We start from the raw sequence: 24,731 nt of genomic DNA, 5'->3' as shown, positions 1-24,731 counted from the left end.
CCTTTGTAAGTGATTTGTCATTTCTCTCTTGCCAATCTTAGTATCTTGTCTTTGTCTGTGGTTTTAGACAATCTAGCTATGATGTGCCATGGAGAGGATCTTCTTGGATTGATTCTACTTGGGGTTCTTTGTATTTCTTGGGTCTGAATGTTTGAATGCCTCTCTAGACTTGGAAAGTTTTCTTCCAGGATTTCATAAAATCGATTATCAATGCCCTTATTAGTTTCTTCACCTTCTGGTATACCAATTATTTGGATGTTTGGGCATTTCATGGTATCTAGTATTTCTCATACAGTATCCTCAGTTTTCTTAGCTGTTTTCTCAGTATTTTTTATAATTTTTCTATGTCGTTGGTTTTGTCTTCTACTTCCAAGATTCAAAAGCATGGTCTAACCTGCTTTTAATACTTTCAAGGGAGGTTTTGATTTCCTGTATTACAGCCTTCATATCTAACAGTTCTGATTGACTTTTTTTTAATGGTGTCCAATTCTTTCATATCGTGGAAGGACTTCCTCATCTCTTGAAGCTCAATGTCTCTTTTCTCTTGCATCTCATAGAATTTTGTTACCATGAATGCTCTAAATTCTTTTTCTGACATTTCAATAATATCCTCTAATATGTCCCTGATTGGAGATTAATTAGAGTGGTTCCTTGCGGGTAATGTATTACTTGATTCTTTCATCCTTGAGGCTCTTTTCCTATTTTTGGTCATTGGTAATGTATCCACTTTTGGCTAATTTTCTGGAGAAGGATTCTGTAAGTGTGAGCTTGTGTGTTTCCCTAACTGTGAAATAATTCCATGCTATTTATTCCCTTCTACTGTGTCCTCCGTTGTGGGGATCACAGGAGTAGTGTTGAAATTGGATTTATGAAGGAGAGTTTCCCTCTTTTTATAGCCAGTGCAGTGAGGGGAAAAGAATTCTCTAAAATTCCCAATATTCAGATGTTTAGTTACTAAATACCTAGTCTGCTCTAGGCAGTGGATAAGGGTTCAGTAATAAAATAGAAAAGTAAGGAAAAAGAAAAAGAGATTAGAAAACAGTAATAGGGGAACTAGCATTTAGCGTAATGGCTATGTCGCTGGACTCCCACGTAGTTGACCGCGGTTCGCATCCTGGACCCGGTGGCTTAAAACTCACGCCAGGCACATGTGCATGCGTGCCCAAGATCCCGAGAGGAGAACGGAGGAGAAGGGATTGCGGTGTGACCATCCCCCCGGGGGGTGATTTCTTGCCTTCTGTCTCTATGTCTCTCTCTGTCTGTCTGGCCCAAAAAAGCCCAAAAAGAAAAAACCAAAAAAAAAAAAAAAAAAAAAAAAAAAGAGAGAGAGAGAAAGAAAAAGAAAAAGAAAAGAAAACAGTAATAGGAAGAAAAAAAATGAAGAAATAGGAAGAAAAGAAAGCAGAGATCAGAAGAAAAAGTAAAGAAATAGGAAGAAAAAGAAGGAAAAAACTAGAACACAAAGAGGAGAAAAAAATATATCACAGAAAATAAAATAGGGTTAAAAACTTAAGGTGCAGGACAGCAGAGATGGATCTGCCTGAAGATCCTGACCTGGCTAGTCCTGGGTTCTGTGGCGGGGTACTGGCCTAGCTGGAGAGCTTCACCACTGTGAAGCTGGATCCAGAAGTTGCAGAACAGCAGAGATGGATCTGCCTGAAGGGCCCTGATCTGTCTAGCCCTGGGTTCTGTGGGTGGGTACTCGCCTAGCGGGGAGCTTCACTGCTGTGAAGCTGGACCCAGAAAGTGCAGGACAGCAGAGACAGACCTGCCTGAATGATCTTGACCTGGGTCAAAAAGGGATTTAATTATTAATTATTTTATTAATAAATTTACAGATATAAAGAGCTATTTGAATTTTCTATCTCTTTAGGGTTTTGTTTTGTTTTGCTAGAGGGCATGTGTGCTCACCAGAGAGAGAGAGCAAGAAAGGGAAAGGAGAAAGTGGAGAATGGTCATGCCACAATTCCTTCTCCTCCATCTCCCCTCCTTTCAGGACTGTGAGCACACATGCACATATCCCCAGCCTGTTTCTCAAGCCATCTGGTCCAGGACTTGAACCATGTATTTGGCCATGTGGGATCCAGCTACCTTAACCACCAGGCCACAGAGCTTGCCTAGTATCAATTTTAATAATTCTTTTAATAAATTTCATTTCCATTTTTCAATTAAATATCCTATTTTTTTTGAAGAGGTTTTTGCTATAGGGCATGTGAATGTACCAGAGAGACAGAGAGAGAGAGAGAAGAAATCAAATCAACTCCAGGGGAGATGGCCACACCATAATCCCTTCCCCTCTGTTCTCCTCTCAGGATTTTGGGCATGCACGCACATGCACCTGGTGTTAGTTTCAAGCCACTGGGTCCTAGACTCGAACTGTGGTCAGCCATGTGGGAGGCAAGCACCTTAACCACTGCACCACCTGCTGGTCCCTCCCTTACCCTTTTTAAAGTCCTTCTTAGAGTTAAATTTACCAATTTTCAGTGTTTTTTTTTTTTTTGGTTTTCCTAAATATCCCCATTTTTATTGACATGTAATTCACATGCCATAAAATACACCATTTTATAGTGTACCATTCAATGCTTTTAATGCAGCCATCACCACTGTATAGTTATAGAATATTTTTAACACCTCCAAAAGAAACCCTGTCCTCATTAAGCACTCACTCCCAATTTTGTCCCATCCCCCAACTCCTGGCAATAGTTAATCTAGTTTATATTGCTATGATTTTGTCTATTCTGGACATGCCATATAAATAGAATCATAGCATATATGGTATTTTGTGCCTAGCATCTTTCATTTAGCATAATGTTTTCATAGTTCTTCCATTTTGTAGTATGTATCAGTATCTTATTCCTATTTATGGCTGAGTAATACTTTGCTGTATGGATATGCCACATTTTATTTATCCATTCATCTGTTGATAGACATTTGGATTGTTTTGATTTGGGGCTATTATGAGTAATGCTGCTATGAACATTTATGCACAAGTTTTTGTGTAGACATTTCCCCCATTTATATTAGATATAAATGAATGAGTAGAATTGCTAAGTCAAATAGTAATTGTATGCTTAACTTTTTGAGACATCGCTAAACTGTGTTTCAAAGTGACTGCACCATTCCCAGTAACAGCCCACACTTGTCTTTTTTATCACAGCCATCTTAGTGGGGGTGAAGGAGTATCTCACTGTGGTTTTTATTTGCTTTTCTGTGATGACTAATGATGTTGAATGTCTTTTCATGTGATTATTAGCCATTTGTATATCTTTGTAAGAATGTTCAAATCCTTTGACTATTTTTTAATTAAGTTGTCTTTTTAATATTCATTTTTAAAGAATTTCTTTATATATTCTTGATATTATACCCTTTCAGGAACTATCATTTACACACACACACACACCTCATTCTTTTTTAAATATATTTTATTTCAATTTATTTTATACATTCAATCACATATGTCTCTTAGCTTGCAAAGTGAATATTCCCACATGTCTACATTTCTCACCAATCCAGTTGGGAATACCATACACATCTCATTCTATGGGTGGTTTTTTCATTTTTCTAATGGCATTGTTTGATGCACAAATTTTTCATTTTCATGAAGTCAAGTTTATTCTTTCCCTTTGGTTGTTTATGTTTTTGTTGTCATATCTGAGAAATAATTGTCAAATGCAAGGTTACAAAGATTAACACCAATATTCTTTTCTAAGGATTTTAGAGTTTTAACTCTTTTGTGTGTGTGTGTGTGTGTGTGTAGAGGTTTTCGCTATAGGGCGTGTGCACTCGCCAGACAGACAGAGAGAGACATAGAGACAGAAAGCGAGAAATCTCCCCCCAGGGGGGATGGTCACGCCGCAATCCCTTCTCCTCCATTCTCCTCTTGGGATCTTGGGCATGCACGCACACACGCCCGGCGTGAGTTTTAAGCCACCGGGTCCGGGACACGAACCACGGTCGACTACGTGGGAGTCCAGCGACATAGCCATTACGCTAACTGCTGGTTCCCAGAGTTTTAGCTCTTATATTGAGGTTTTTGATCCAGTATGAGTTCATTTTTGTGTATGGTGTGAGAAAGAGATCCAAGTTCATCCTATGGTTTATGTAGTCTATAACTGAACAATGTCAATGACAGTGAAGTAGAGGCCGAGGTGGTCAGTAGTCTGGTTTCTAACTGAACAATTAACCACTTCACTGTTAATTCTGGCCTTGTTAACAATTAATAATGAGATAATTGTACTTAGTACATTGTGCTTTGTATTGTATTGTCCATCTACCATGCAATGTGACTTATAGTGAAAATAGTTTCTATATAAAATTGAATTAAGTAAATGATTCATTTGTTATCTAGCTTTCTGTCACATGTATGTATCAAGAAAAAAGTAGACAGAATTTTATTTTGATGTTACCATTACCGTTTTATAATCTACATTATTTTGATACTGATTAACAAGATAAGCTGACTCTGGACACATCCTGACAACCTCCGCCAAGATTTGAGATAAACAGCTGGGAAAATTCAGTTTTATATTATCTGTTCCTGCAGCTGCTCCAATTCTAAGCAAGAGTCAGGGAATATAATAGGTTTTCTGATTTGTTTTAGATAAAATGTGAAAGAACAGTTCATGTCAATTGTTGCCAAACATATTTGGCAGTATTTATATATTGAATACAAAGGAACTACACAAACAAAAAACTCACAGAAGTTAGGAAGGAGCAAAACCCATGAACCCTGGAACATTTTGTCACTTGCTGTGCAGATTATCCTGAAACTGAAACAGACAAACAAATCACATGTTTCTGCTATAATGGAAAATATTCACTGTTCTGGAAAAAGTCTCAGGATAGAGAGCTGTATGTTGTCCTGTATAGGCTTATACCAGAATGGATACACACACTTGAATGGTGCTGATGCTCTTAGGAATGTCAAGTATGTCCCTTTCAACAGGGAGTCCTGACCTGAACCACAACCTGCTGTCTCTATGGCTTACAGTCTTGTTCATCAAGCCTCAGTTTTGCCACTCCTCCCTCTGAAGGGACAAAGTATTTCTGTGTGTTCTTATTTCTATTCCCTTTTAGTTTCTCCAAGATTCTCTCTAAAACATTTTCTGTGTTTTATATCTTTATTTTAGTCAGAAATATTTAAAGCAAAAACACTGTGCTAGCTTTATGTCAAAATACCTATCTCTGAAAATGGGTCTGAATCTTTATTAGAAATCGATGGAAATTTTAGAGAAAGTGAGTAGTGTAGACTCAGCAGAACCAAGGAGAAGAAATGAAAAAGGTGTCTGAAACTGGAAGGGTGTAATTCTCAGAGTGACAGGGAGAGGGGAAGAAAGGATTGAAGGAAGCTGTGCTCACAATGATATAGGCAACTAATAATGTTGCTAAATAACTAAAAACTACATAGGCCTATGCCAAGACCAGTGTCATGGACATTTTGGGAGATAGATTGCATTAGAGCTCACTTAAATATGAATTATATCATAGGTTGCACTCCCTAGAAGCAAACACTGAGCTAAACATTAGTGTGCAGGAATTTTACTTAGCTTGTTCTCAGGATCAACGCCTGGACAAGATAGGGGGCAGAGGAAGAATCGAGGTGCTGGGCAGGCTCTGGGGCGGCCTTGGCAGACCCTACAGGAAGGTCAGGCGTTTGGACAACCCTTCAGAAGTGGGCATGTAGCCAGGTCTTTGTATCACTGCACAGATTGGTCATTCCATGCAGTTCATGCTGGGAGGGGTAGGATGTGAAGGGGCGTGGTCTGTTCTGGGAAGGGGCGGAGTCTCTCAGGGTGGGGATGGGGGAAGACTTTCCCTGGAAAGGTGTGGTCCCCACTGCCATGTGAAGGGCAGTGGCCTGGGCAGGATAGACTGTCTTGCAAAGAAGTCTCCCCTGGGAGAGGAGGGGCCCTCCCTGAGACAGCCCTCAGTGGAAGGAAGGCCATCTTCTGACTGGGTTTGCGCATCCTCCTAACCCACTTGTGGCTAGTTTCATTCTCAAATTCATGTATTCTTTATTGTGGCATTAACATATGACATGAAAACCTTTCTACTTTGTACTTAGTAATATGCCTCTACCCAGATGTCTTTGTCACTGATCTTCCAATTCTTTTCCTTCTAGGCCCCTAATGGGACAGCTAAGCTATTTCTTGCTCTCAATTAGCCTGTATATATTTGACCCTTGGACCATTTCTCTTGAACCATTGCTCAAAGTGAACAACCAGCAGCTCTGGCTCAAAGGATTTTCTTTCAGCACTGTCTATCAAAGCGCCCCCTGGGTGGCTTGCACTCACATATCAAGCTGACTCATCTGTTAATAAGGTCAGGGTTTTTTTTCTCTCCCCCAGCAAATGGTCATGGGCATGACTTCATGTAGAGGTGCATCAGGTACACGTGAAGTGAGCCTTCTGGCTAATGTATATCCCTATTAATTCCTGTGCAAATCAACTAATTTTACTGGAAAGCTTCCTTACCATCCTGCTGGCCCTGACCCTCTGCCAGTACAGAAAGTCATCTTTTAGTGCCCTTCAGCTCACTTGGCAGACCAATTCCTGTGACAAGGTACTTTCTGGGGTATCCTGGAAACCCTGGGATGGAGTGAAAAATAAAAATGAACCATAAAATTTTTCAGATGGAGCAGACCCTGCTACATGCATTTCCTGGAGTCATGCCTTACAGGAGCTATAGGTTGTGGTGAAGAGTGTCTGCTCTGTCTGCAAAATCTGATGATGCATTTTTATTTTTCACTAAAATAGTTCAGGCATACACATCTCCGGGCGACACTCCTCATCAGAGCTCCAGGGGCACAAACCCTGGACCTCCTGGACTGTTCCACCCTGAGGTGCACCCAGATACATCTTCCCACAGGTGGTGACCACCCTGTTTCTGTGGTTTGGGTGGCTGGAGGGCAACCTGTGTGTCTCACCAGGGAATTCTTACAGCTTTGTGTCTGCCTTTTTAAAGTCATGCACCTTGATGCGTTTTAAGTTTTCAGCTTTTCTAATCAGTTTTCTGCCAATCATGTCTGCTAAGATTGTGTGGCAGCTATCCACACAGTTGTAGCTGACAGTGACTTGTCTGAAAGCAAATCAGAGCCCCATGTGTCCCCCCAAATCTTTACAACTAACATGATTCAAAAACTAACTTCTGGGAACCAGCAGTTAGCGTAATGGCTATGTCGCTGGACTCCCACGTAGTCGACCGCGGTTCGTGTCCCGGACCCAGTGGCTTAAAACTCACGCCGGGTGCGTGTGCGTATGTGCCCAAGATCCCGGGAGGAGAATGGAGGAGAAGGGATTGCGGCATGACTATCCCCCCTGGGGGGTGATTTCTCGCTTTCTGTCTCTACGTCTCTTTCTGTCTGTCTGGCGAGCGCACGCCCCCTATAGTGAAAAAATTTATACCTTTTTTTTTTTTTTTGGGAGGTTTTTGCCATAGGGCACGTGCGCTCGCCAGAGAGACAGAGAGAGACAGAGAGATAGAAAGCGAGAAATCACCCCCCAGGGGGGATGGTCACGCCACAATCCCTTCTCCTCCTCTCGGGATCTTGGGTACACATGCACACGTGCCCGGCGTGAGTTTTAAGCCACCAGGTCCGGGACGTGAACCGCAGTCGACTACGTGGGAGTCCAGCGACATAGCCATTACGCTAACTACTGGTCCCAGGTGATTTTATACCTTTTAAAGCACATAAATAAAAACAAATTTCTGCTTTTTTCCTCCCCTCTTTTAGTTTGTTGTTTTATTTTATATGCAATTTACCCCTTGTACTGCTCAATCCTGAGAAAATAAAAGGAAGGTGTGGGACAGACTACTCTTGCTGTTCTGGTGTGTGAGTCTGCAATTGGTATTCATCATCTCCTTCCTCTATTACTCATTCTCCCTGCCCTCTCAATTTGTTCTATTGCTGATCCAAGTGGGTTACCTGATGAGGTGCCTGGTCATCATGTTCTTCCCAGATCATTACTGCATTTGTCCATTTATTATCAAGTTTAGTCAAGGTAATAGCAAGAGACACCCAAATAACCAGGGTGCCAAATATATTCTTCTGTGCCCTCATTGTTTAGTAGAAGTCCTTCTTCCTGATGATCAGGGTCAATTATTCCTTCTTGAAGAAAGGAGTCACTGTCTTTGACTCCTTTATTTTCCATTTGGTGTTTTGGTAGTGACCGAAAGTAATCAGTTGACAGTCATCACTTAAAGGTTACTAAGACCCAGGACCAGCAGATGGTATAATGGTTATGTCACTGGACTCCCAGATAATTGACTGCAGTTCAAGTCCCTGACCCAGTGGCTTGAACTCACACTGGGTGTGTGTGCATGTGTGCCCTGAATACCAAGAGAAGAATGGACGAGAAGGGATTGCAGAGTGGCCATCCCCCCAAGGGATGATTTCTCACTTTCTGTCTCTCTGTTTCTCCGGTGAGGACATGCTCCCTATAGTAAAAACCTCTCCTAAAAAGAAAAGGTTAATGAAACCCTTGATGTATCCACTGGTAGAAGTATTCTCCCTTTGAGAACTAGGATGTCTAAACCTTCAGAGCACAGAGTTGAGATAGGAGGCAGTTTCCCTGTTTGGGTCACTGAAAGTAGTGGCACTAAGGGCGGGGGGACTACTCCAATTCTACCCCTTGTTTTCCAGACCCATATATTTTACTTAGGGATACAGCACTACATGATGGCCATTGCTCTATGTATGCTGTACAGTACACAGCATCCTGGAAAATGATGGCTCATCCTTAAAGTAGACTATCTCCAAGCCACTGTCTCAGCTGAGCCTTCAACAAGTTGTCTTGTCACTCTATTAGGTGGGCAGATATTGGGTAGTATTGTATGTGATAAGAACATTAGATTCCATGGTCATGTACCTCCTTGCTTTAAAAAAGTGAGTCTCTTGGTTTGATACAATGTTATGTAAGATCTAATGCCAATGAATCAAATATTATATAAGATTTTGAATAGTGGTGCTTACCGAGGCCCACCGAGTGGCTGGATGGTTTCTTTAAATAATGATAACATGGCAGGGGCTTAGCTTTGTTTTTGTTGCTGACAGATTGGACATTCATAACATATGTAGGAATAAACCTAACTAAGGAAGTCAAAGACCTTTACAAAGAAAACTGTGAAAATCTTGAGAAAGATATGAAAATGACACAAAAAAGTGGAAGGACATCCCATGTCCCTGGATTGGAAGAATTAATATACTCAAAATGGCAATTCTACCCAAATTAATCTGTATATTTAATGCAATTCCAATCAAAATACCAGAGACTTTCTTCACAGATCTATAAAAGACAATCATAGAATTTGTCTGGAATCATAAAAGACCCCATATTGCCAAAGCAATCCTGGGCAAGAAGAGTGGAATGGGTGACATATCACTCCCTGACCCCAAAATATACTGTAAAGCTGTAATAATAAAAACAGCATGGCATTGGCACAAAGACAGGCAAGTGGACCAATGGAATAGGATAGAGACCCCAGAAATAAACCTAAAAACATACAGCCAACTGATTTTTTTTTTAGATTTTCACTATAGGGCGCGTGTGCTCGCCAGACAGACAGAGAGAGACAGAGAGACAGAAAGCGAGAAATCACCCCCCAGGGGGGATGACCACGCTGTAATCCCTTCTCCTCCATTCTCCTCTCAGGATTTTGGGCATGCATGCACACGGCCTGGCGTGAGTTTAAGCCATGGGTCCGGGACTCAAATCATGGTTGACTACATGGGAGTCCAGCGACATAGCCATTATGCCAACTGCTGGTCCCGACACCCAACTGATTTTTGACAAAGGATACCAGTCAATCCATTGGGAAAAGGAAAAGCTCTTTAGCAAATGGTGCTGGAAAAAACTGGGTTTCCACCTGCAGAAAGATGAAACTGAATTCCCGTCTTTCACCATTAACAAAAATCAACTCAAAATGGATCAAAGACCTCAACCTAAGACCTCAAACGATAAAACTACTGGTGGAAAACACTGGGGAAACTCTGGGAGACATTGGGGTAGGCATAGACTTCTTAAATAAGACCCTCAAAGCACGGGCAATAATCCCTAAAATAGACAAGTGGGATTATATCAGATTAAGATGTTTCTGCACAGCAAAGAACACAGTAATTAGTGTGAATCGACAACACTTGGAATGGGAGAATATTATTATAAACTATGTCTCAGATAAGGGACTGATAACCAGAATACACAGGAAACTCAAGCAGCTTACCCAAAAAATAAAAAATGATTAACCCGGTTAAAAGACAGGAAAATGAGCTGAACAAAAAACTTGCTAAGGAAGACATATGAACAGCCAAAAAAGCATATGAGAAAATATACGATATTAATCAGAAGAGAGCTGCAGAATAAAACCACAATGAGATACCACCTAACCCCTGTCAGAATGGCGAATATTAAAAATACAATAAGTGATGGGACCAGCAATTAGCATAATGGCTATGTCGCTGGATTCCCACATAGTCGACCGCAGTTCGCATCCCAGACCCGGTGGCGCTTAAAAGTCACGCCAGGCGCTTGTGTGTGCGTGCTCAAGATCCTGAGAGGAGAATGGAGGAGAAGGGATTGCAGCGTGGCCATCCCTCCTGGGGGGTGATTTCTCGCTTTCTGTCTCTCTGTCTCTCTCTCTCTGTCTGGCAAGCGCACACGCCCTATAGCAAAAAACCTCTAAAAAAATTACAATAAGTGATAAGTGTTGGCAGGGATATGGTGAAAGGGGAACTCTTGTACACTGTTTGTGGTAATGTAAACTGGTTCAGCCACTGTGGCAAATAATATGGAGGTTCCTAAAGATCTACAAATTTAACTACCATTTGATCCAGAAATCCCACTTCTGGGTATCTACACAAAGGACAGGAGAATGCACAGTCAGAAAAGCACTTTCTCTTCAATGTTTATTGCAACATTATCCATGATGGCTAAGATGTGGAACCAGCCCAAATGTCCACAAACAGATGAATGGATTGAGAAAGTGTGGCACATATACTCTATGGAATACTATTCAGCCATAATAAACAACAAGACCCTGGCATTTGATAGAAAGTGGTCAGATATGGAGGATCTATTTCTGAGTGAAGCAAGCCAGACTGTGAAAGAAAGATATTGTATGTATCCACTTAATATATACTGACTATCTGCACTCTATGGTACAGATTGAAATATTGGAGGACATAAAAGCAGTGAAAATAGTTATGGATGCTGAAGCAGTGTGGAACGGATTGGGGGGAGTGAAGAGAAATGTATAGAGAAGGATAGCAATAGCATCAGAACAAATGGAGAGGCATGACATTTGTGGGACAGAGAAAGAGTTAATTATCTGTTGATGATAACATGTATAGCATTCTCAATTAGACTGGTCTGAGAAGTAGTTCATGTTAGGTAAATTATCTTTTCAAACCAAATGATATATAGTGATTGAATGTTTAAAAAATTAGGATAAAAAAACAATAATAATCATAATCTGAAAAAAATGAAAAGCTATTTGATGATGATGATGTGGATAAGTCATCTTGACTGATATGCATGGTAATTGTGCTGGACAAAAAAAGTTACACATTATAAAAATATATGTGATTAAATATAACAAAATATAATAATAAAAAAATGGACATTTGCACCAGCAGTAACTACATCAACCCTGTTGAATCTATGATGCTGGACTGATGCATGGCCTCTGCCATGTTTCCTCTATTTATATGTTCATCTTGCCATAATTGGGGTACCAACAACAGAGGCTGGAAAACATCAACTGGCTAAGTTGTTTGGTCTATTTAGTTGTTTAATTCCTTTTCTGTGGTGGATGTTTTCTGATGCTTGGTCATTCCTTATGTAGACCCACTGTTCTATGTTGGGTGTTCTCTGACGCTTGTTATTTCTTTATGTGACTTACTTTAATTTCCTTCTCTCTGAAAAACTTCTTTAAATAATTCTCGCAAGGCAGGTCTACTGGCAACTACTCCCTTCAAATTTTGTTGTCTTTTGGTATGTTTTTGCCATAGGACACGTGTGCTCACCAGAGACAGACAGAGGGAAAGTGAGAAATCACCCTCACGGGGTGGGAGTGGGAGGTAAGGAGCATGCTGCAATCCTTTCTCCATTATCCTCCTGGGACTTTGGGCATGCACACACACATGCCTGGCATGATTTTCAAGCCACCATGTCCAGGGCTTAAACCATGGCTGATCATGTGGGAGCTCAGCTCCCTTAATCACCACCACCACCTGATTCTTCCCCCCTCCCCCCAATTTCCTTTAAATTTTGTTTGCCTTAAAAAGTCTTTATTTGCTCTTCATTTTTGAAAGATACTTTCACAGAGTAGAGAATTCTATTTTTTTTCTCAACACTTGAAATATCTTATTCCACCCTCTTCTCACTTGTATGGTTTCTGATGAGAAAGGTATAAGTTTTATCTTTGCTTCTCTATGTACCTTTGGCTTCTAAGAATTTTCTGACTCCCTTCCCTCTGGTTTCTTTTCTTTCTTTCTTTTTTTGGAGAGGTTTTTGCTATAGGGCGCATGCGCTCGCCAGACAGAGAGAGACAGAGAGATAGAAAGCGAGAAATCACCCCTCATCCCAGGGGGGATGGCCACGCCACAATCCCTTCTCCTCCATTCGCCTCTTGGGATCTTGGGCACGCACGCACATGCGCCCGGCGTAAGTTTAAGCCACCAGGTCTGGGACGCGAACCGCGGTCAACTATGTGGGAGTCCAGCGACATAGCCATTACGCTAACTGCTGGTCCCTCCCTCTGGTTTCTTACAAAAATTTTTCTTTATCTTTTTTTGAAGTTTTCATGTGGTTTGTTAGGTGTAGTGATTGTTTGCACTTACCCTGAGCTCTCTAGATCTGTAGTTTGGTGTCTAACACTAATCTGGGGAAACTATAATATCATACTTACATCTGTTTCTTCCTTTTTTTTTTTAAGACATTTTTGCTATAAAGTGTGTGCACTCGCCAGAGAGACAGAGAGACAGAAAGTGAGAAATCAACCCCCATGGGGGATGGCCATGCTGCAATCCCTTCTCCTTCATTCTCCTCTTGGGATCTTGCGCATGCAACCACACATACCTGGCATGAGGTTTAAGCCGCCAGGTTTGGGACTCGAACTGCAGTAGACTACGTGGGAGTCCAGTGATGGAACCATTACATCATCTTCCAGTCCCTTCATCTGTTTCTTTATTCAGTCTTCTTCTTTTGACATTTCCATTATACGTATGTTACATCTTCTGTAGTTATCCCATAGTTCTGGGATATTCCATTCTTTTTATTTTTTTTAAGTCTTTTTTCTCTTTGCTTTTTGGTTTTGGAAATTTCTGTTGTCATATCCTCAAGCTCAGAGATTCTTTTCTCAGCCATGTCCAGTCTACTAGTGAGCCCATCAAATAAATTATTCATTTCTCTTACCATGTTTTAAAAATATATTTTTTGGTTCTTCCTTAGAATTTCCAACTCTATGCTTATAACATACACCTGTCATTCCATTGTGTCTACTTTTTCCACTGAAGTCCTCAGCATATTAAATATAGTTTTTAAAAGTTCCTAGTCTGATGCAAAAGAATGAAACTAAACCCCAGTCTCTCGCTTTATATAAAAATTAACTAAAAGTGGATTAAAGACTTATATGTAAGAACTGAAATTATGAAACTACTAGAAGAAACATAGGAAAAACACTTTAGGACACAGATCAAGCAAAGAGGTTTATTTTTAAAAACTCATTTATTTATTTAACTTTATTTGGTATTATTATTTTTTATTTTGATCAGAGAGAGACAGAGAGACAGAAAGTTAAAGTGAGAAAGCAAGCTGTCAGGTTTGGGACGTGAGCTGTGGTCCGCCATGTGGGAGTCCAGCACCTTAACCACCACAACACCTGCTGGCTCCCATAGAGAGTTTTTAAAATAAGACCTCAAAGGTACAAGCAGTAACAGCAAAAACTAGGCATGGCATTATATCAAACTTAAAAGCTTTTACATACCAAAGGAAGCAAAGCAAAGAGACAGCCTACAGAATGAGAAAAAACATTTACAGGTTATACAACCAACAAGGAATTGGTAACCAGAATATATAAGAAACTCAAAACTCACCAGACAAACAACAAATTATCTAGTTTAAAAATGGGCAACCCATCTGAACAGTTTATCAGGAAAAAACCCTCAAATGGCCAACAAACACATGAAAAATTTTTCAGCATCACTAATCATCAGGGAAATGCAAATAAAAATCACAATGAGGTGTAATCTCACCCTAGTTAGAATGGTTTTTATAAAAAACAAAACAAACAAACAAATAATAGCAAGTAATGATGAGGATTTAATAAAAGGAAACTCTTATGTACTGTTGGTGAGAATGTAAATTCATATAGTCATTATGGAAAACGGTATGGAGTTTTTGTTAAAAAACTAAAAATGGAACTAACCTATGATCTAGCAATTTCACTACTGGGCATATACCTAAAGGGAAGGAAGTCGGTATGGTGAGAAGATGAACACCCCTGTTTGTTGCAGTACTATTCATGATAGCTAAGATATGGCATCAACCTAAGTATCCAGAAACTGATGAATGAATAAAGAAAATGTGGTGTATATATATACACAATGAAATACTATTCAATCATAAAAGGGGTGAAATATAATCATTTGAAGCAGTATGAACAATTCTGGAGGAAATAATGCTAAGCAAAACAAACTAGATGTTGAAAGACAAATACTATATGCTCTCACTCATCAGTGGAAGCTAAAAGATTTGATTGCATGGAAGTGGAGAGTGCAATGCTGGATACTAGAAGTTGAGAAGGAGGAGAGGAAGGGATAGGGATAATTTGGTTAACAGATACAAAAGTGAAGGTAGATAGTAGAATGAGTTCTAGAGTTCTAGACTGATGACAGTTGGTGAGAATTGAAAGTATACTTCAGAATAGAAGAGTGAATTTTGTATCTGCACAACAAAAAGGAATGATAGATATTTGAGATGGTTGATATGTTTATTGTCTTGATTTGATCATTATAGAATGTACACAGGTATTGAAAACCTACACTGTACCCCATAAATGTACAACATACAAATGTACAATGATTATATGTAAAATAGAAATTGTAATAATAATAAATATTTCTAAAACTTTTTGGTCTAGTAATTACAACACCCCTGTCATATTTAACTCTGGTCCTGTTGCTTGTTCAGTCTTTTATAATTGTGTTTTATGTTTTTTGGTATGCCTTGTAATTTTTTGTTGAAAGCTGGACATCATATACTGGTAAAATTGTCTACTGTAAATGGATCTTTAATTATGTGGCAGTAAGTGTGGTGGGAAGTGAAGCATAGTTATCTAATAGGTCTTGGTCTTTTAAGTGAGTCTGTGACTTCATCAGTGCTTTCTTCACCTGAGACTAAATTTCCCAAATGCCCATGCTGTTTGGCTATATTCTCTTGGAATTTTTGAAATGTTAACTGGTAAAATTTTGTGGGAAATAAAAGGTATCCAGAAGCATAAGACAGGAAGAGAGGCTCTTTATGCAATGTAGAAAGCTGCATAACTATTCCATGATGTGCAAAAATTACCAGCATATGAAAACCAGTGGAAATAGTCACTTTTAACCACTTTGTAATTTCTACCAACTCACTTGGGGCCAGTGCCCCTTCTTTACTAGGATTCACAATGGTCCTTTTTGGTTACTCAAACCGGATGGGGCCCAGGACATAATAACCTAACTTTATCAGGTAGGGAGAGAGAAAAGTAGGGAACCAGTCTTTGCCTAAAAGTGTTTTGATAACTAAGGCTAGGAGTAATATTTTTGAAACAGTTGTATAACATGTAATTTCTTTTTTCTTTCTTTTTTCTTTTTTTTGTAAGTAAGGGATATATTTTCATTTATTCAATTTTTTTAGTTGAGTTCTGTAGATTTATTTTTTTAATTTTAATTTTAATTTTTCATTTCATTTACAAAGTGAATATTCCAACATGTATACATTTCTCCCCAGTCCAGTTGATAATACCATAAAGTTATCTTCAACAGATAATACCACATTTCTTTGTCCCATTAATGCTATGCCTCTCTATTTTTCTTCTAAATGTCCTTCCTCAGACAGGTGACGTGGTGGTTAAGGTGCTGAATATGTAATTTCTGATTCACTAGATGATCTATGAATAAATGTATAATTGAGAGTATCTGACTGGAGACAAGAATGAGCATTAATGTAATATTGACACTGAGTTACAAATTCTGGCACAGTAGGCCTCAATGTACATAGTCTTCATTGAAGGTAATTTTCTCTGTGCTATTCCTTGTATCTGTAAAAAGGGAAGTATAATTTTAGGTACATACATACTAACAATATTTGAATACAAGATACATAGATATATAAGTTATAGTCTGTTTTAGAGGTAAAATTAAAATTTGATGGTTACTGCTTTGGCAAAGGATTTTTTTTTTTTTTTTTGCTAATGCAATGTATAGGTATTTATTTGATTATTTATTTTATAATATGGTAACTAATGTATTAATTTAATTTTGAAAACAATGTTTTGGTTTGATAGATATTAGGTATTCATATACCTGATTGATCACTTTGAGTGAGTAACTTTTTCCTTTCTTCACACAGAATTCCTCCTAGAATGCCAAGATCTTTCCCATTCAACACTTCAATCATGTATAAAAAGACTGTGTTTGTAGAGTTCACGGATCAACTTTTCAACATCGCCAAGCCCAGGCCACCCTGGATGGGTAATAAAAACAATATTGAATGTTAATTATGATTCTGACTATCTTATTTTCTAGCAAGAATTTCCCAATTAGGGAGCTGCAGTCAAAGGGGGCAGTTTGCCAAAGAGAATGTTCTTTGGGCCAGGTTTCCCTCACTGATACCTTTAGGGAAATACACTAGTTGAATCTTCTGCCTTTTTCCTGGGCCCTCTTCCTTTGTTTGGTCCATAGATGTTAGTGCACCTCAGGCTACTAACTTAATCATGGGTTCATTTTTTTCTGCATCTTTAGTCCTTAGGTGATCTTATCTAGTCTCAGAGCTTTAAAATATCATCTATTTGCTGATAACTCCCAAATTTCTTTTTAAAAATTATTTACTGGGAACCAGCAGTTAGTGTAATGACTATGTCGCTGGACTCCCACGTAGTCAACCGCGGTTCGCGTCCCGGACCTGGTAGCTTAAAACTCACGCCAGGCATGTGTATGTGCGTGCCCAAGATCCCGAGAGGAGAATGGAGGAGAAGGGATTGTGGCATGACCATCCCCCCTGGGGGGTGATTTCTCGCTTTCTGTCTCTATGTCCCTCTCTGTCTGGCGAGCGCACACACCCTATAGCGAAAAAAACCTCTCCAAAAAATTATTTACTTATTTAATTCCATTTATTATTATTATGATGATTTTAATTTGACGAGAGAGAGAGAAAGGGGAAAGGAAGAAAGCAAGCTGCCAGGTCCGGGACTCAAACTGCAGTTGGCCATGTGGGAATCCAGTGCCTTTAACCACCATGCCACCTGCCAGTCATGATAACTCCCAAATAAATTTCTTCAGTTCAGATTTTACTCCTGAATGCCAACTGCTTACATTCACTTACATATCAAATAAACATGTAACAAGATGAGGTATTTCCTGTATTAGAATTGCCAAGAATTACAGGTGATAGATATCCTCATATTCAGCCTACATCTTTAGGAATTCTTTAGGCGATGGTTCAAAATCAGTTCTGCAACCCTTATTCTATCATTGATATATATTAAAGAAGGCTAAGAATTTATGAAAGAGTTTAGATGTACAAATTTATTTTTTTTAAGTTTATTAAGAGAGAGAAAGAGAGAGAAGTATCCCTCACAGGATCTCACCATGCTATGATACTCCTCCTAGCCTCTAAGCCAGTCAGTTTTACAGGCATGCACAGGTACACCCAGTGTGTTCAGGTTCACCTGGGATCCAAATACAGGCTTCCCACATGGCTCCAGTATTACACAGAACCACCTGTGCCTCTGTGGCTGGACCCCATAATTTCTTTGGAGTACATTTTTGGTATTTTGTATATTCCCTAGTCCATGGGGTGAGGGGAAGGAAGGCTTCTACCTCATGTCAAGCTATGAGAAAGGCTCTAGGAGAACCACTTAGAAGACCTGACATTGGGCCTTCAAAATTTGGGAGACACTGGACTGGGGAGAAATGTTCACATATTGAAATGTTCACTTTGTAAGCTAAACAATGTGATTGAATGTATATAAAAAAATAAATAATAAATTTAAAAAATTTGGGAGACACTGACTAATGCATAGTTTTTCTCTGGAAAAATTGTCAAGGCCAAAGATTGGAGAAAACTGCCCCTGATAGCACAGCAGGCAGGATGGTCTATATGGAAGCTCACTGTATTCCACTCTTCGGTGTAAGGACAGGAAGGTCGCAGGACAAATCTTATCTTATGAAGACCTTTCCTGAGGAGTCTTGCTATCAGGATTAGGTGGTCTAAAGAAAAGGTCTAGGTGGGTCATACTGCCGTAAGCAGAATCTGAGAGGAGAGATACAAGTGACCAGTCAGAGAGGGCATGTATGCAGAGAGAGAGGCAGTGAGGTGTCTCCACATTAGGAGGGAAGGGGACTAACAGTTAGTGTAATGGCTATGTCGCTGGACTCCCACAGTCGACCGTGGTTCGTGTCCCAGACCCAGTGGCTTAAAACTCACGCCGGGCGAGTGTGCGTGCGTGCCCAAGATCCCGAGAGGAGAATGGAGGAGAAGGGATTGCGGCGTGGCCATCCCCCCCGGGGGGTGATTTCTCGTTTTCTGTCTCTGTCTTTCTGGCAAGCGTATGCGCCCTGCAGCAAAAACCTCTCAAAAAAAAAAAAAACATTGGGAGGGAAAAGCTTTCCCAAGAATTCCTATAAATTTTCTAAGAAAGTGAGCCTAAAATTTGGCATGTGCTACAACCAGGGGATATGAATGCCACATTATCATTGCTCCTTCTAAGAAAGATCTTGTCGGGAACCAGCAGTTAGCGTAATGGCTATGTCGCTGGATTCCCACGTAGTCGACCGCGGTTCGCGTCCCGGACCCGGTGGCTTAAAACTCACGCCGGGCGAGTGTGCGTGCGTGCCCAAGATCCCGAGAGGAGAATGGAGGAGAAGGGATTGCGGCGTGACCATCCCCCCTGGGGGGTGATTTCTCGCTTTCTGTCTCTATGTCTCTCTCTGTCTGTCTGGCGAGCGCACGCGCCCTACAGTGAAAATCTCTCAAAAAAAAAAAAAAAGAAAGAAAGATCTTGTCATAATGACTCTTTTTAAACTCTTACCTTCTCCCCACATGATCCTACCCTAGAGGGTTCAGAGACTGTAAGGTGAGTTAAGGAGGAAGATTAAGAGAGGGAGATGGGAAAGCAATGAAGCTGCCAACAAAATAGTCTTATTCTTTGTGTGTTTCTGAGCCTGTCAGAACTTAGCTGAAGGAGGCAGGGCCATTTAAATTACAGAGGATGTTAAAAGTTTGATCTGACATTAGACTGAACTTATTAGTACCTAATAATAATGCTATTTGTTAATATCTGAAGGTTACTTTGAAAAGATTTGTAATCAAAGTGCAAGAAAAGAAGATTCCACATCATGCAATTAAAACCAGTGGTTAAGAAAAATAGAGTTATTTCATGTTTTCATCCCACTGAATCCAGTTCCTTCAGTAAACTATTTATAGGCTTCTTATACTTAATATATTCATAAAGCATAGCTCTTAATTTTCCTCTTGCTTTTCTGTGTCATAGCCTGACTAACCACCTAGTTGCATAAACCAAAGTTATAACAGCCATCTTTGACTCTACTCATTTTTTTTTTTGAACATCCAGTTCATTAGCAAGTGCTGGTAATTATTTTTTCAAAACAAGTCCCAAGTCTTCTTTCACTTGTAAAATCCAAATCCATTTAAGTCCCAATGGTCTACATAACAGGTTTCACATGTTATGTTCCCTGACTATCTCTACAACTACATTACTCAACTTTCCAAGCTTACTTTTGCCAAGGTAGCTTATTCCTACCTTGGGACTTCTGTACTTGTTTTATCTACTTTGAGTACTCTTCCACTATATCTTTGCAAATATTGGTTCTTTTTCATTAGTCAGATCTCTGTTCAAATGCTACCTCCTCAGAGAGGCCCTTCCTGGCCACTATATTTTAAGTATCCCCTACCTCCTGCCTCCTCATTTTCTATCAAATCACATTTTTTTTAATGACAACTTGAAATTTTCTTACTTATTTAAATGCTTAAAATCTCTAGAATGGAACCTCCATGAACTGTCTTTACTTCTGCATCTCCAATGCCTAGCACAGTTTCTAAAATATAGCAGGGACTCAAATATTAACCGAACAAGTGAATGTATTGAATGAATTACTGGAAATTTTTTCTCAAAACAATCATGAGGCTGAGCTGAGATTGGCAAGCATAAACTAAATACTTTTAAACTATTGTGACTTTGACTCTAACCTTTGTAAAACAAGTTTTCTGGAATGCCATTTTCTAACTGACCTTTGGGGACATCTAATTCTTGCAGGTCTGCTGGGTCCAACCATTTGGGCTGAGGTTTATGACACAGTGATCATTACACTTAAAAACATGGCTTCTCACCCTGTCAGTCTTCATGCTGTTGGTGTGTCCTACTGGAAAGCTTCTGAAGGTGAGTCAAATGCCCCCCTATAGTCCTGTAATCATAGGAATAAAAGAGTGAGATGCATGTGCTTGGCGATAGTGACAAACATGGAACTGGATCCATTCTTTTAAATACAAACTTGCTGAAAGATAATACTAAGAACAACAACAACAATGACTACCATGCTTGAGTTCAAAATCATACAGCTAGTGAGTGGTGAAATTGGAATTCAAACCTAGGTCCATTTAACCCCAGAACTTGTGCTGGGAACCATTACACTACAGTCCAAAGATTCACATAAGTAGTAATGTTAAATTTTGCTCATGTAACTGGACAGTTCCATGGAGTTAATAAGATATGGCTGGATCCAAGGATTCAAATGGTGTCTTCAGCATCATTGTCACTTTTTTCTCATTATCTCAGCTCTGCTTTCCTTCTTTTTGGTTTCATTCCCAGGTAGGCAAAGATAGTCACCTGGCAGTTCAAGGCTTACTTTGTTCTTATAGATGGTGATCCAGGGGTGGGAAAGACGTGTCTTCTAGTACTTTAAAATTATTTTTAAAAATTCATGATAGAGTATGGGTTCCAACCTGAACTGTTAGCTGCAGCTTTCTGCTTCTGCTAGAAGGCTAGAAGTATTCACAGTGTACCATAGGCAGCAGGGAAAGGGAGAGAATGCAAAAAAGACTGCTCTCTCTCTCTCTCAGCACTTGTGCTTTTGTTAGTTCTACAGAACAGGCAATGAAACAAGAGATAACAAAGTCTCTGTTACCTTTCTGTGAGAGAAGGCTTTTTGTCTTTCCTTGTGCAATGATTTCAGTGTCAGGCAAGAAAGAGTTTGATGTAAAACAGATCTTAAGGCTGTGTTGGAGGTGGTTCAGTCATCCTTCTCAATGTTCACCCAACACTGGAAGCTGCCTTCAGCAGAAAGCATATGAGCATAGAGAGATCTCAGTTCAGGGCAGGTTGAAAAAAACACTCTTGGTACAGAAATGGACTGAAGAAAAGCAGCAGTCCTGTCCACCACAATATACTGGTGCCAGTGCCAGAACTGGACCCTGCCCATCAAAGACCCCTTCAGAATTGGCATGAACAAAAGCTAATAGAACATACTCAAGCAAACGAAGATATTCCTGGAGCAGTTCCACAGGAGAATTTATTCAAAGCAGCTTGTGAGAAACACTCACAAGATTTGGAGATGATGGCTGATGACAATATAAAAGAGTTTACAGCAAGATTAGATGTACAGCATCTTGAAGAAATTAATGTCACCAGATCTGAGGAGCAGTTCCATGCTACAAATTGTGCAGAACACAAGATCTGTAAAACAAAGAACTATTTGAGAAAGAAACAACTATGTGATGTGCTACTCATTTCTGGACACCTCCAAATCCCAGCCTATCAATTGGTCCTCAGTGCAGTGTCTGATTATTTTCCTGCAATACTTACTTATGATTTGCTTGAAGGCAAACAAGAAGAGATTAGGATGGAATGAGTAGATCCAAATGCATTTAATTCCTTGGTGCAGTTTGCTTATACAGGTGTCCCGCAATTGAAAGAAGAGACCGTTGAAAATTTGCTGCTGCAGCTTGTCTTCTGAAGCTGACTCAGGCCATTGAAGTCTCCTCCAATTTCCTCATAAAGCAGCTTCATCCTACAAACTGCTTAGGGATTTGATCATTTGGAGATGTCCAAGGCAGTATGGAGCCCCTGAAAGTACACTATGGAACACTTCATTGAGGTAATAAAGAACAAAGAATTCCTCCTGCTTCCAGCTAATGAAATTTCAAAACTGCAGTTCAGTGATGACATTAACATGCCCGATGAGGAAACTATTTTCCATGCTCTAAGGCACTTTGGTGGGGCATGATGTGCAGAATAGGCAATGAGACCTATCATGTCAGTCTGCCTCTACTTCCACCACAGTTATTGACAGATCTTTTTTTTTAATATCTTGGCAAGATTATCCTCCATATGGGAAGAAAAGACAAAAACATTCCCAGATAAACAAAACCTGAAAGAATTTATGAACACCAGACCAGTTCTCCAAGAAGTTCTGAAGGGAGTGCTATACCAGGAATGCTGAAGTCAGAAACACAAAAATGAGAGTACAAAAAACAACCAAGAGAATGGCCAACTTAATGGTAGGGACAAGTAGAAAAAGATCAATAATAATGTTGAATGTGAACTTCCAGAATTTAAACAGACAGATCAGATGACAGTAACACTGCAAATTCAACAGAAGAGATATTAAAAGTGCATGAGAATAAATGGGTGAAATGGAATTTTATGACTTTTTTTTTTAGTTAAAAGAATCTTTATTTTTTTACATAGCACAAATGCAGATGACACACTAAGTCTATAATTCTCCACAAAACTTGTAAACTTAACAACTAAGATTCTAAAGCATTATCTTCTGCGTCATTCACAGCTATACACTCTATGGAATCCATTCCACAGCAGCAAAGAACCTTAACTTAAAAGCACCGAGTTTTCAGGCAGTTTACATGCAGACTGCCTATGAAGCAAATATCAATTTACCTTAAGCTTCAAGAGTAAGAAAAAGCAGATGGGAAACCAACATTATTCTTAAGTCTAAAAGCGATTCTACATCTTTACCTTATTATATGTCCTTTCACGAAATTTTAAACTTTCAGTGTAGCCATATTTAATAAGAATATAAACTGAGTTTTGAACATAATCTCTTTTGGATTCATCTGATCGTTTAGGATATTCATATTTGTTTCATAAGTCTTGAGGAAAACAAAAGTATGATCTGTAATCTAGAATATTCTAGAAATCTTTATTAAGAGTTAAATTTAAAATTTTATAGCAAAGTATTATGGTCTGCTTGTTCAAACATTATAGATGAAAAACCCGTTATGTATGTGAGTTAAGAAACAAAGCTTACTCCCAGTATACATTTCATTGACGTGTGGTTTCACTTCTGAAGCAGGGCTAAATGGGTATCTTTAGAATCTTGCTAACAGCAGCCCTACATACGGAGAGATTATTGGATCCATTAAATGGACAGTGAAAACTGGTCAAGGCTGCTGCTGAGTGTTTCAGTAGGAATCTGATACACACAGATTTCCTTGTCATATTCAAGTCTTCCTTAAAACTGTGCTCCTGAAAGGCTGAAGATAAAGTAATGGACTGTTAGTTCCTTATGCCAAAAATACACAGATCTGCTGTACAAAGGCTTCATTCTCTGCCTGCTGTCAGCAACTTGAGGGCCTTCTGTAGGTTCTGTACAGCAGTGCTGACATCTTCATATTGCAAAGCACTGCCAGCATATTTGCAGTCTTTCTGAGCTCTAGCAAAGTCCTCTGGGGTTAAACGAATATCCCCCCTGGCAAACTGTACTGAAAAGTGCAGGATCAAAGGCTGGCAGTCTGTGGAGTGGGCTGGATAGTATTACTTGTTACACCTGTGCTGTGAGGCACTTCCGCTGGCGTGTTAGCTGGAGCATGTGCCCCTGGAGGGATCTGGATTCCAGTGTAGCTGTCTGATGCCATAGTGCCTGGGTCGTAAGTTGAAGATGATGATGGCTGAGGTGGCTGAGTGGGCAGAGAGGTTGCTCCAGCATCTTCATTCTCTTCAACATCTGCATTATCTTCTTCAATTTCAACAGGGTCTGCTTGAGGAGTCTCCCCATTCTTTAAACAATTATGGATATATGTTGCCTTCCATCTTGCATACTTTCTATGTTTCACATTTTCATCAGTGAATTCTCCAAATACTGTTATGACATCTATTAAAAGACTTGCAGTGTAGACGGACTTGATCATGTTTTTATGAAATCACCCAGCATGATCTTCATTGTCTGCGTACAAAAACATTTCCTTTCTTTCTTTCTTTTTTTTTTTTTTTGAGAGGTTTTTGCTATAGGGTGCGTGCGCTCGCCAGACAGACAGAGACATAGAGACAGAAAGCGAGAAATCACCCCCCCAGGGGAGGTGGTCATGCCACAATCCCTTCTCCTCCATTCTCCTCTCGGGATCTTGGGCACGCACGCACATGCGCCCAACGTTAGTTTTAAGCCACTGGGTCCGGGACGCAAACTGCGGTCGACTACGTGGGAGTCCAGTGACATAGCCATTACG

The 24,731-nt window shown here is 39.8% G+C and overlaps 1 protein-coding gene and 2 pseudogenes across 1 annotated transcript in view; 2 read left to right on the top strand and 1 right to left on the bottom strand.

The window, feature by feature from the left end:
* The window catches only part of F8 (coagulation factor VIII), a 192,227-nt gene that overhangs the window by 16,327 nt on the left and 151,169 nt on the right, over window positions 1–24,731 (top strand). The window contains 2 exon segments of the mRNA XM_006171065.1: window positions 16,605–16,726; window positions 20,530–20,652. Of these exon segments, the coding sequence (XP_006171127.1) occupies window positions 16,605–16,726; window positions 20,530–20,652 (245 nt within the window).
* On the top strand, window positions 21,436–22,575 carry LOC102503270 (kelch-like protein 4 pseudogene; annotated as a pseudogene).
* Window positions 23,747–24,432, bottom strand: LOC102502841 (vacuolar protein sorting-associated protein VTA1 homolog pseudogene; annotated as a pseudogene).

This window comes from Tupaia chinensis, unplaced genomic scaffold (genome assembly GCF_000334495.1).
Source record: "Tupaia chinensis unplaced genomic scaffold, TupChi_1.0 Scaffold149248_1, whole genome shotgun sequence".
NCBI classification, from domain to species: Eukaryota; Metazoa; Chordata; class Mammalia; order Scandentia; family Tupaiidae; genus Tupaia; species Tupaia belangeri.
This window is presented reverse-complemented; position numbering and strand designations above follow the sequence as displayed.